The 13117-nt window shown below is 39.4% G+C and overlaps 1 protein-coding gene across 1 annotated transcript in view; it reads right to left on the bottom strand.

Annotated features, from left to right (window-relative positions):
* Window positions 1–13117, bottom strand: part of ncf4 (neutrophil cytosolic factor 4) — a 46573-nt gene that overhangs the window by 20175 nt on the left and 13281 nt on the right. Inside the window, exons 6-7 of the mRNA XM_082536334.1 lie at window positions 9911–9962; window positions 274–372 (exon numbers count right to left, since the gene is read on the bottom strand). Coding sequence (XP_082392460.1) covers window positions 274–372; window positions 9911–9962 — 151 coding nt within the window. The remainder of the gene's footprint in view (window positions 1–273; window positions 373–9910; window positions 9963–13117) is intronic.

Raw genomic sequence — 13117 nt, 5'->3', positions numbered from 1 at the left:
TTAGCTCTTCTATTTTTATTCCTCACTTTTCCCAATATACTCCCAATGAAGACACCACCTCTTTCAACGTAAAAAAAAAAAACTCCTCTTCTTTTCTTCCATCTCATCTCCACCTCCACCTCTTCTTTATTTTCCCACCCCTCCCTCTCACTCTCCATCCAGCTTTCTCAGGCTTCCACTCTCCCACTCTTTCGCTGCCTCTCTCCTTCTCCACCTTTCTCTCTTTCTCTCGTCCCTCTCATATTCTCGCCCTCTTTCTCTCTCCGTTCTTACCTCCAGCCAGTCGACATTGACTCGTCGCAGCAGGAAGATCACCTCTCCCTTCTTCAGGTTCAACTCCGCCTTGCTGTTGCCGCGAAAGTCAAACATCGCCTGAGAAACACGCACACGCACACATACACACCACAAAAGAGAGAGTACACACGCACGCACACACACACAAAGTCAGTGAGAGAAAAGAGGAGCGATTTAAAAGAGCATACGGATTCAACACAAAGAAGGAACAATGACGGGTAAGACACTTTTTGCATGTGTATAATTAAGAGAGGAGAGAGCGAGAGAAAGAAGGGACGCTAGAACAAAAATTAGCCTGAAGATGATAATATTTTTGAGCAGAAAAGATATGTGATAGAAAGAAAGTGAAGTTGTGAGTCTAAGAAGAGTTTTAAGGTATGTTTGTGTAAGAGAGAAATAAAGCACAGGAATGAGGAAAGGAGGGCTGCCGAAGTAGCAGTGTTCTTGCTGATACTGGTAAATATGTGTAAGCCTGTCAAACTCTACATGTGTGTGTGTGCGAGCTAACGCTGCAGCTGAGGATCAGTTCCAGTAACAACTATTATATATTTATGGAATTTTGAGAATCAGAAATAAAAGTGTGACAAACGCTTGCATCCAAGGTTAACCATTTTTATAGATGCCTATTTTTTCTAATCTAGAAAACATTTATGTACTATAGCTGCATGTGGCACCGTTTACATAACATATGATATACAGTGTCTGTAGTCACTTCTACAAGCGTGAGTGTGTGTAGGATGAAGTCAAAAGCTGGTATGAGGACATTGGAAAACTCAAAAGTTATACAGCCTGAGGAGGCGCCACACTGCAATGTAAAGGTGTGTGTGTGTGTGTGTGTGTGTGTGTGTGTGTGTGTGTGTGTGTGTGTATGAAGGGGTGGCTAGATACTCGACTGTCCTAGTCTGCATCAGTGCGTGTGGAATAAAAGCCTCCCAAAGTTGAATTTGCATTTTAAGTAGAACTCAGTAGAGTCATTACCGGGGCTCTACACCTATTCCCATCCTTTTGCTAAGAGACTCCTCAAACACACAGATGACAAACAGCCTATTACACACACAACGACAAACATGCACACACTCAAACTACAATAATCTTTTACTAATACTTGTTCTGTATTAATCTTGTTGGTGTACCGCGCACTCCCATTAGCATTCACGCCCCACACGAGCGTGAATGCTAATGGGGAAGGGGACGAGGGAGGGAGCTGGTGTGGTGGTGGGGTTAGAGTGAGAGACAATGGGAGGAAAGCCATTACATGAGGGAGTGAAAAATAACAAATACAATTTGGAGAATCAGAGAGGTTGGGAGCGAATGAAAAAAGAATGCAGAGCGGTTACATCAGTGGGAGGGAGGTGAAGATGAGGAGGAGGAAGAGGTGGAAAAAGAGGAGGAGATAAGAAAAGTTAAAGTTAAGCAGAGGCACGGTGCTGGGGGAGGCAGTGAGTGAGTGATGGAGTGAGACAGCGAGTGAGTAGGGAATCTCTGTTTTTTCATACTTCATGATTTGACAGGACGTGAGAACTAGGCTGCTGAGGGATGTAAGATTGAGCACATGTGTGGACAACAGAGGCAACGCTCTTGTAAATTCACAGTGATGTGTTACATGTGCTGCCTCCTGCACACCATCCGTGCAGCTCTCTGACATAAGTGAATGGAGGATTTCCAGTTATGTGTTCAACCTGATCCTCCTGACACACTGAGAGAGGTTCATGTCTGTCATGTTTGGTTTTTAAATTTGGTGCTTTGCAAGTAACATCACCAATTCCAGCTAATCTGTGATCTTTTTCTAGGCATTTTGGCTGTTTCTCCACACGTAAACTATGATTTAGGTCATTGAAAATGGAGATGTTATGAATCCCTTTCATGTAGTGGAAACAGAAACTTTTGTCTTGCAACATCAAAGGTGCCTTTATGTTCTTTTTGACACCAGTTCATTATGTTTCGAAGCATATGATTGGCCAAGATTTCTGTTCAGTTAGATTTATATTTGTTGGCCTGCTCTTAATATTGTTTGTTTGTTTTTGGATTTTTGCATTTTCATGAGGCCATTTTTTCCAAACGAAAGCTGAAAATCCCCGTTTTAAAAAATACCTGAGTGAATGGAGCTTTAATCAAGAATCACAATAAATGCTAACGCTGTGTTGTCTACTGGATGTGTAAAAGCAGCTGTTTACTAACATGCTAGCTTTGACATGTTCGCATGGCGTGCGCGACACTCCTGCCAGAGACACAAATCCCCTTTGGGGCCATCCTGGTCAAAAAGCTGTGTTGAACCCTTGTGACAAGGGAGCAGCTGAAATTAGCTTCTTCTTTATGGTCTGTATGGAGTATGGATGTTGTTGCACTCCCCCAAGTGGCCAAAAATATTACTGCAGGTTCAAGACGTTTTGAACGGGTTCCTGTGGTAAGTACATAGTATACTTGAATATCCCAGTATTCCTTTTTAAACAGCAAGAAACCAATCAACTTGAGTTAACCACATACAGAGATGGTAATATGAATCTAAAAACCAGTGCGAGCACCAGAAGCTATGAGCTATCCACAAGTAGACTACACTGAAGTGTTAACAGACACAATCACTCAGCCTTTTGGTCGCACCTGATATAGCCTGCATTAGAAACTTGGTGTGTAAATCCTGAATTTTACTTTCTGTGTCTGTGTCCAAATCTGAGTGTGAGTGTGAGTGAGTGCACGTGTGTGCTGCATGTGTGTCCACAGAAAATGAGACGCAGACTGGTGGCAAATTAATGAAGCTGGGGAGAGAGGGAGCTGGCTGGATTAACAATCCAGATGAGATTACCCTGACCCTGAGGACACGTGCGCTTTGAATTTGGGGCTGCTATTTTTAATGCATTATTCCAGACGCTGTTTTTATTACAGCGTTGACCCGCCGCTGCCTGTAATTTATAGATGATGGGACAATGTGTTGGAGATGATAAGCTGGTATCTGTAGCACAAACACAAAATATGATGTGACAAACCAATTCCCCATCTTTCTGCACCTCTTTTCTCTCTCTCCAATGCAGCGCCAGCTTTATTCCGCCTCTTTCTCCTTTTACTTCTACTTGTCATTTTCCCTTTATCTCTGTTTCAGCCTGTTTCATCCAGAGACTCCTTTCTGTTTTTAAACTATGTCCCTCTGCGTCTCCATTAATAATTTAGCCTTCTAATCAAGTAGTTAGCTTGATGAGTGTAAACTACAAGTTCTCATTGTTGGTAAGATTGGGCTGCGCATAGACATATGACTAAGTGTTAGATGCAATAAATCTTATGATGGTGATGTTGGTCATTGTTAACATTTATGGGAGCTGGGTGGGAAGAATTTGTCCTCAATGTTATCCTGAGAGGCACACAGGAGGAAATCAAAAGGGGTTCAGTTCAAGCCCCCAGCAATCATTAGCAGAGCTGAGCTTTGAGGTGATTTTAGCAATGTGATGACACTATGATCATGTGATGCCAAATCACCCAAAAAGAGTGTCTGCCATACAACACCATAACAAAATGACCACTGGACTCTTTATCTGGCCAGTACAGTGAATTTTAGAAAGACTGTAAGCCTTAAGGAAGTAAGCTTTCATACATTCATAAACATGTAGTTTTTTCTTCTATTAGCCCATTGTCTTATTCCAGCATTCATTTAAGATTAAATTCCTCACAAAAAGAAAAGGAATCAGCTCCTCCCCCCAGCAGTGACATCAATAGAGGCAAAACTGAAAGCATCCGTCCCTTAAAATCTGTCTTTCCTAATGTATCACAAGACACATTAGTGGTGAAAAAAAGACTTCCTGATGTCCTTCTCTGTGTCATTTCTTGTTGTTCAACAGCCATGCAAAGCAAACTATAAGACCGTAGAGTCTCGTCTTTGTCTACACACACGCTACTTTCATTATCGTACGTTGGTGTTGGTACACTGCACAGCGAAAAGCTGGTCTCTAATAGTAGTCACACAGCCCTTGGGTTCAGAAAGCCACAGGGGCAATCATCCAGTACAATTAGTCTTTCACTGACCCCGCCTTAATGAGCTTGTTAAACCCTCAGCTCGTTAGCGTGGCAATAGGGAGGATGATGCTTAATGGAAGTGTCTTTTTTAAATGGATGCCCCATTTCCTAGAAGGCCTGGGGTGAAGGATTATAGTAGAAAACATGTCTTTTTATACATATAAGAATGGACACAGGTTGCAGAGGTTGAGTGTGTATATAGTACTGTGAAAAAGTTGACACCCCTCATTTCTTTATATTTTGCTTCCAATGAGACAGACTCTGTTTTTTGTGTTGAGCGATAGTTCTCGAGGGTCTCTAACGGTCTTTCAAAGTGTCTCTTTGGACATTGGCTGCTTTTTCATTCATGTTTCAGTCCAGTCCTTGTACCTAACTATTCTCAGAGGAAAGTTCTCTTTTTTATTAATTTGTTAAGTATAACAAAACACTGCAACTCAACAGAAGAACCAGTGTTCACAGCAAACTTAGCAAAGAACCAGTTAGAAATTGATTCTTTAGGCACTTTGTTATTAGCAACAAGTCACAAATATTTTTTCCCCCATTTCTGAAGTTAATTCTATGGAAAATGCCAAAGACAGCACAGTCTGACTGGCATAAAATAATGTTTTTGAACTAATAAGGTGGAAGCTATTATTAAACTTGGCATTTCTAAAGGAAGGAGTGAGACAACACTCGTATGGAGTGATAAATCCATATTTGAAATGTTCTGGAGAACTATTCTTGAAGCCTATTTGGACAAATTATAAAAACATTTGCTGAGGAGAGTTCAGGCTGCATTAAAGAATAATGGAGGTCACACCAAAAATTGACCTTTAAGCTTGTTAGTAATGCACAAACACTTTTTTCCCTGTTTCTCAAATAATCAACACATTCATAAGTTAAAGACAATGTTTGCACTTGCACTTGCAAGCAAGACCTTGAATCTCAAAGCGTAGATCGTTTTTCGACTTTCAACAGATTTCCACTGATGCAAAACTAGATTGATGCGAGTGATGGTGACAATGAGCGAGGTAATGGTTTCTGAACTGCTAGAACTTTGATTTTCATGCTGTGACTCACCGTTAACATGTGGCTCACAATCAAGTAACTGTTCAACGTATTGTTTACAGTATCTAAGATGGCCTACATCTAACAGGAAGAAACACAACACATACTGTATCTGTACATAAACATTTGTGCACAGGCACACTGATAAAACCTGCTCTATGACACGATGGCGCTTTGATATTTTCTAGTGTCTGGAATCAAGTCTCATAAATTCTTGGTTACTTTAACACATTTATGTTACATGGTCACATTTTTGCCAGTGAAGATAAGCACTAACACTTCCTAATCAGTTTTTCATCTAAAATTGTAATTTCTGCCTTAACTGTCTTATCCCTCGATAAGTACCTCTTTGATTATTCATTTTTTAGTTTTATTGATATTTTTTCCACCCTTTGTGATTCTTTAATATATCTTTTTGCCTTTTTTATATCATTTATCTATCTTTATTTCTTTCCCTAACTCAATTTTCAGATCAGCCAAATCATGCCACCAGCGTCTGCCTCGTTAAAGTCCTCCTAACCACGAGCAGCCTGTCCCGTTGACCTTGTCTGAAGCTCATAGTACTACAGCTGACAATTACTCATAGCAGTGTTTGGGGGCTAAGCCTGAGCTAATACTAAGTGGAGTGGAAAGAAGTGCTGCAGCGTAAACGCTAACACTTGTACCGGCTCTGCTGTGACAAATGCTGCGCTCTGCTCTTATCCATCAGGCTCAGGCTGGCCATTGATCATTGTTTGGACAGCCACTTTGGTGAGCTGGGAAACACACAGCAGGACACACACCAACACACACTAACGCACAGAGGAAGGATAAGCTTTTCAGCTAGAAAAGGAGAGAAAGCTAAAATAAATGTTGAGTAGGCTGGCAGCTTCATGAGTAGAGTACACCAGTGTTTTACTTTTGTGTGGGAGAGAGGGGAGAGAGAGAGAAGAGGAGAGAGTAAAATGGAGCTGCTTCTTTTAGTTTGGAAATAAAAGACCACTGGAGTGTGCAGAGAGAAATGCAATGTGTGTGCCTGCATCCTTTTTTCTGTGTTGAGCAAGGTTAGTAAAGTTAAATGCTTTTGAAAGGCGATATAGCACACAGAGTTCAAGGACATGTACTCATATTACAGACTCCATACTGTGCAGACATAGCCGCTTACACAACCAAGCAAAGGTGTCTCGCTCTACAAAGTATTACAAATGATTGCTTCATCAAATTAGCTGACAGTGGATCGATTCAGCTATTAGTCAGTGCTGCTATTATGTCAGCTGTGAATATTTCAATCTATCCCTAAACAACTTTAACTTGCTTCAACAGCTTCAGAGAAATTAATGGAACAATGGTGCGATATAGCCAAAGGGAGACACTTCAGGTGGACACAGGTAAAAATAAATAAATAAAGCCACACATGATCTGTTTTCTTAACTGCTTATCCAGTCCTATAGGTGTGGTACACTCTGGACAGGTGACCAGTGATTTTCACAAAATACTGACGCAAGATGGAAAAAGGAAACGGTCATTCTATGGCGATGATTTTAGAAAAAAATCTGCTCTGTAAATTAGACAGTAAATGAAATGTGAACAAACACAGAAATGAAGCCATAATGTTTTGATTATCTTTCATTTCGCTGTAAATGCTGCTGCTGAGTATGAGATGAAACAGATTTGAAGAAAAAAGCCTTTAACAATATTTGCTGAAAAAAAAAATTTTTTTTAAACATTATTTTTTGACTTTTTAACTAACTTGCAACATCACCATTTGATTTCCTACATTATTACATTATGCTGACATTTATTTTGTACTGAAAGTTGGAGGTACTTCAATAAAAATATACTTCAATATCGCAGTATAATCTCCTTAAAATGCACTACTTGGCATACATGTCCAAAACACAAAGTTAAAAAAAAAACAGATATATACATGTGTTTTACATGTGTAATGTGTATTCTGGACAACAACTCTTCCATCCATCCATTCTCTTCTGCTTGTACATATCAAGGTCACAGTGGAGGGGCTGGAGCCTATCCCAGGGTACACCCTGGAGAGCTCACCAGTCTATCGCAGGGCTACAAACTGATGTAACTGATGTGTTATAGTCTTATTACTATCTTTTCATGAAGCTCCACTTCAGTGTGTGGCCACCATTTTCTGAAAATGCTTATTTCCATTGTTTTTCTTGGACGCTACTAAAGTAAATCAGCCTTATTAACAGTTCAACAGTTCTGAAACAAACGGCTTTAAAGCTCATTTCCCTTTCAGGCAACTTTTTTTCCCGATTGTTTGCCCCACAGAAGTAAAAAAGCAGGAGATTGATGCTTCTGTGCAAACTGGGGTTGTCACTATTTTCAAACCCGATACCAAAATCGAGGAAAATAGGTGAGTCTCTCAAGATCCTTTCAATAGTGTGGAGCAAAAAGGGAAAAATTATGAGGCTGATAAAAAATGTAAACAATACTGATGAGATACTGCGATAATGCAAACGTATTCAGCCATACCCCCTTTTATTTCCTGTTTTCCTGCTCCTAGTGACTTGACTCCATATTTTTGTTCCTGATCAGTTGTTAAGATGCTGCTGTTTCTGTATAGCTTCTGATAGACTTTTCCCAGCTTCAATTTGTGACTGTAAGAAAACTATAGCATGTTTTAAACACAAATAATTGTATTATCCTGTTATACTAACACTGAGGTTATAGACGGGAAGGACTGATACCATTTGCTTTCTAGCTCTAATCTAAACATTGTCACTTATTAATCAGTCTCTAGCCACTAACATGGCTAACATTAACGTGTGCAGTCAGGTTCACATTTATAATAACTCTTTAAAACTTTAATGTTGTTGAAACCAGTGTTTTAATGACTTTGTGAAATTCCTCATAAAAACTAGGTTGACATAATTTTAGATACTTCTCCAAGTTTGATCTGCAGCTGTTCACGTGTTCAGCTGGTAGTGAGGGGAGGGGCTGTGTACCTGCCTGTCTGCAGCATGCTGTGTGAAGTTGTGTGCTAGCTGTAGGACGCAAAGATGGAATTTTATCAATACTGTTGCAAATCACTACCTAATCCATTAATCAATTTTAGTACTGGTTAGTATTTGAGTATACATTTTTTGACAAAATCTACTGCCTGTGGTAGGCTTCAAACTGCACTAATAAAGGAGTACTTGTGCATTTTTACTAATAGTAGAATTTTGTTATTTAGAGGTATTATAACTATTGGTTCTGGTCTCCTTTAACATGCTGGTAAATTAAGTAACTTTTAGGATTAGATGACAAACAAAAATTACCTCATGAGAATAACATTTCTGCTGTGCAAATTTGCACAAACCAACAATACACATACAAGAGATGAGATATTTTTACACACTGTAATGCAACCAGATGACAGAAGGGCTGTCCTCCATCAGTCTGACTGTACTATCAACATTTCTATTCCCACGCAAACAATATTAAGGCTCAACTGATTAACTGATTTTTTAAAATAGCCATTTAGACTCGCTGCTAAGCATTGGCATATCTGGGTCCCGCTACATTTTTGTGAGGATCATTCTGAATTGTAAGTCTTGAAAGTGAGGCCTCTCGTCACTTTTTGAAGGTTTTAATGGTTTGGAGGGATAAATATTATTTAAAAAAAACACAGTAGGAGTAAGATTAGATTTGGGATCTGGTGATCTTGGTTAAAGGGAATGAGTCAAACCAATATGAGCTCTCTTAGCGTAGAAGCGTGCATGTGCGTTCAAAATTCAGTCCAAGATTGTGCTGACCGTATAAAGAATAAAAGCTCTTTTTTTACCCTCATGGAGAGTTTAATTGGCAGGTCATAACTGCTTCATCCTCTGACCTGACCTCATGCCCAAATCTGCACACCAGCACCTGAACCACAAGCGCTCCACAACCTCCAAATCACACAGCTCCTAGAAAAACGACTTTAGAATATAAATGGGTTTCTCTTTCCATCATCAGCATCAGGGAGGAAGGTGTGAATAGAATGGAAATGAGAGGATGTGAAAAAGAGGAGGGGGGAGAGAGGGACGAGAGATGGTTGCAACCTTGGAAAGAGACAGACAAAGGGAGGGGCGAGGAAAAGGACAAAAGTTAAGGGATGCTTAAGGGGAGAGGTGTGGAAGGGAGGAGAAGAGAGTGTGGGAACGGGAGGTTAATACGAAAAGAGAAACGGATACAGAAATTAAAAAAGGAAGTGAAGCGAAGCAGGAACTATTGATGAGGTCAACAGCGTCAAGGGAGAATGGAAGGACAAAAGGCGCAGCACAACATTTGACAAAAGACGCCGTAATTATTGATTTGTCACATCAGATGGCACACTTATGTATGGGATCTGTTTTTTAGGGTTTATTTATGCACTTAGTTTGTGACTTTCACCAAATACTGGTTTCTGTGGCCACGGCTGTGTAAAGTCGTGTGTGTTTGTGTGTGTGTGTGTGTGCCATGAAAAGCAGTCATGCCGATGGTGCTTATAGGATCACATTGTGCTTCTTGGGGTGATGCGGTGCATTCTGCGTGGTTGTTTGACTACAAAGGTCGTTACTCCGTGGGTTGCAACAGCACAAAAAATAGTAATTACACCAACCTCAGCCCTGGGGGAGGAGAAGAGGTCCATCTTTTGTGACTTCACTTGTTTCCTAGAAGACACAGATGGATAGAGACAAGCCATATAAGGGAACACTGTCTGCATACAAGTAATTCCTCCAAGTGACCTCAAAGTTTAACGCTCTGATGAATCCGCAAGAGATATTTCAGCAGTCATATTTCAGAGATATTTCCTGTAACATCGAGAAACTGGGAAGCTGTTTCCCTTTTCGAAAGCTCAGTCTGCTCTCTCTGGTCAGCTCCACAAGGCCTGAATGATAAAGCACAGTAAGCTTTAGAGTAAGCTTAAATGTAATTGACAAGACAGAGAAAAGCCTGCTGCAGTTATGATAACTGTTTTTCTATCTAACGTGATTAATTTGAACCCATAACCATTTTAAAGAAAATGAGAAATAATTAAATTTGACTCTTCGTCTTACTGGAGCGACTACATGTTTAAAACACTCACTCTGGGAAACAATGTGTCAATAAATGCTGGAAAACACTTGTGTCATTTTCAGGGCCATAAACCCTTTCACATTATTTAAGCACACAGATGTTTTGATTCCACATAAAAGGTTAATATGTGGTCAACAGACACTATTATTAATAATAATAATAATGTATAATATTAGACATTAATAAACAAATATACATTTTAACTCACGCAGCCCTTAAACTTTTCATTCAGCACTTTCAATATTTCAATTTGTCCAACACTTGTTGGACAAATTGGTTTCCTTGATTACATTTGCCATGCTATCATGCTAAACTAAGAATGCTAAGGATATTAAAATTGTCACTATGAGCGTGGTGGGTATGGTCACATTTAGGTCAAAGCACTGTTATGCTGCACTGCAGTTACAATGCACAAGCACAAAGAAAGTCTTTTGTATTAAACATGTCTGAAAATAAAATACCTGAAACACCTAGCATTTTTTTATTTTGGATATAGTGGCAGAGATTCATTGAAATATTCAAACAAACAGAAATGCCTTATAAAAATTCTAATGAGTCTAATAGTCAATATTTGGTTTGACCGCTTTTATTCGTCAACAGATCCTGAACTCTGTCTCTTTCTTGTCATTTCAGGAATAGTTCTTCAGGCTTCTGTACGGGTATGCTTTTATTGCACTGATAGTATGTTTGGGATCATTACAATGTATAAAAATGAGGGAGTTGTCAGTAATATGCTTTCCAGGTCGTACTGCATGCTGGATCAAATTCTGATGGTATTTTTCTGCGTTCAGTATTGCATCAATTTTGACAAGATTTCCATCACCACCGAGTGACATGCAGCCCAAACCATGACTGAGCCTCCACCGTGTTTCACAGATGGCTGTAAATAACTACTGTGCCTCTCTCCTGACCTCTTATGTACACATTAATGATGATTTAAACCAATAAAGTGACATTGGATCCATCACTCCATAAAGCCTGTTATTTTCAGTGCAGTTTTTGAGGCCTGCCACTTCTTCTTTCTACTTCCTCAATATTGTTAAGGACACACTGCACACTAAAGCTCATAATTCTTTGAGAGTGCAAAAGTACAATTTCTATGTCGGACAAACTGTATTACCCGTGACATTTCTTATAGATTAAACTAAAGAAATGGGAACGAATTTTGGGCTCCTAATAGCAAAGCGCTGAAGTTTTCTGTTATTTGTAGACACAACACTGATTCATCCTTTGAGTTAGGCTTCTTTTTTACACTTGAATGACTCATAGGCTACTGTTTTGTCAAGTGGCTAAAGAACCAAAAGCAAAAATCAAACATTATTTTTAAAATGGTCATGTACAAGGACTTGACTGGAAGTAAAAAGCAAGAAGTCCAAAAAAAAACCCAACAACTTTGAAACCCTACTGGTTAAAAACCCTTTACAAAATTACAAGAAAATGTCAATCTTTGGAAGCAAAATCAAAATAAACGAGAAAGCTTGCTTGAGACTGTTGCACAGTACCAGCCTTTCAGAAAGGTACTGTATTTACTGCAGAATACTGAAGCAAGATAGGTACTGGCAGTGAAAGACCATGTAAAAATCAAATATGTAGCAATTCTTCAGGAAGGAAGTAACAGTTTCTTCAAATGTTCCAACAGACAAATCAACCAAAAGGCCATACAAACCGAGACAGGCAATCTAAGAGCAGAAGAAGCAATGAAAGTCTGCTTTTGCATAAGGTTCCTGTTGAGAGACTCTGCTTTTACCACATCTTCTGTTGATGTAATCCAGCCACAGGGAAAGGGACCAATCAAAAGTCTAAAAGGCCATTATAAATGAGGAAGTAGAACATGAAAAGGATAAAAAGCCTTTATAGATAGAGATATCCTCCTAGGTCTGGCGTCCACATATGTGGACATCATATTTTGGGTTGTCTAGACCAAAATACTAAATTTTGCTCTACAAGGGCCTGATATGCACTCACGAGGACATTATACTGCCACTGTTCTATCACAATTTAACGCAACTGTCCTCTTATGTGGATCTCTTTTATCTCCGAAACAAAAATCAAGTAAAACAAAAAAATCAGGTCATTCTTTGTTTTTAAATTCATCAGGTCCCAATCAGTCTAAATAGCAAAGAAAAACTGAAAATGCATGCCATGAAAGAGTTCAGGTCTCAGGAGGTTAATGCCAAATGAAGGTGCCCTTGCCTCAGCTGAGACGTCATCAGGTCAGGACACCCTTCTTTGATTTGACATCAAATATTTACGGGGGTTTTTTTGAGCGACAGCACCTGTCCTCTGATTAACAATATCAATACACTGCTGTTTCTTACACTCAAACTCATCCATAACAAACTGACCCCTACTTTTTAAGGACTCCTTGAGTCTTTGAATAATAAAAAACAATACTGTATTTTACAAATCTTCAGTAAATCAATACAGATTTATTGAGCAGATCAAGTTTTTACTACGTCTACATGATCAGTCTTATCAGCCTGTCTCTCAGCCACTGATGCTGTCATTTCTCACATGTGTACAGTAGTTTTAAGAATCATATACTATAAATATATCTACACTATAAAAGCAAACACGTTGTGTGCGATAAAAGACTTACGTTGCGTTGGGGGAAATAGTTCAGGCAGGGAGCTGAAGTTCTTCTTGCAATAAATGACTGAAGTTAGAAGGACACGAGTGAATCACTCATCAGCTGTTTGGCTACCAGCTGACTCCTAGGTATCCAATTATATTCATGCAAAGTTGCATG

This window comes from Aulonocara stuartgranti, assembly GCF_965226115.1.
Source record: "Aulonocara stuartgranti genome assembly, chromosome: 6".
Taxonomy (NCBI): domain Eukaryota; kingdom Metazoa; phylum Chordata; class Actinopteri; order Cichliformes; family Cichlidae; genus Aulonocara; species Aulonocara stuartgranti.
This window is presented reverse-complemented; position numbering and strand designations above follow the sequence as displayed.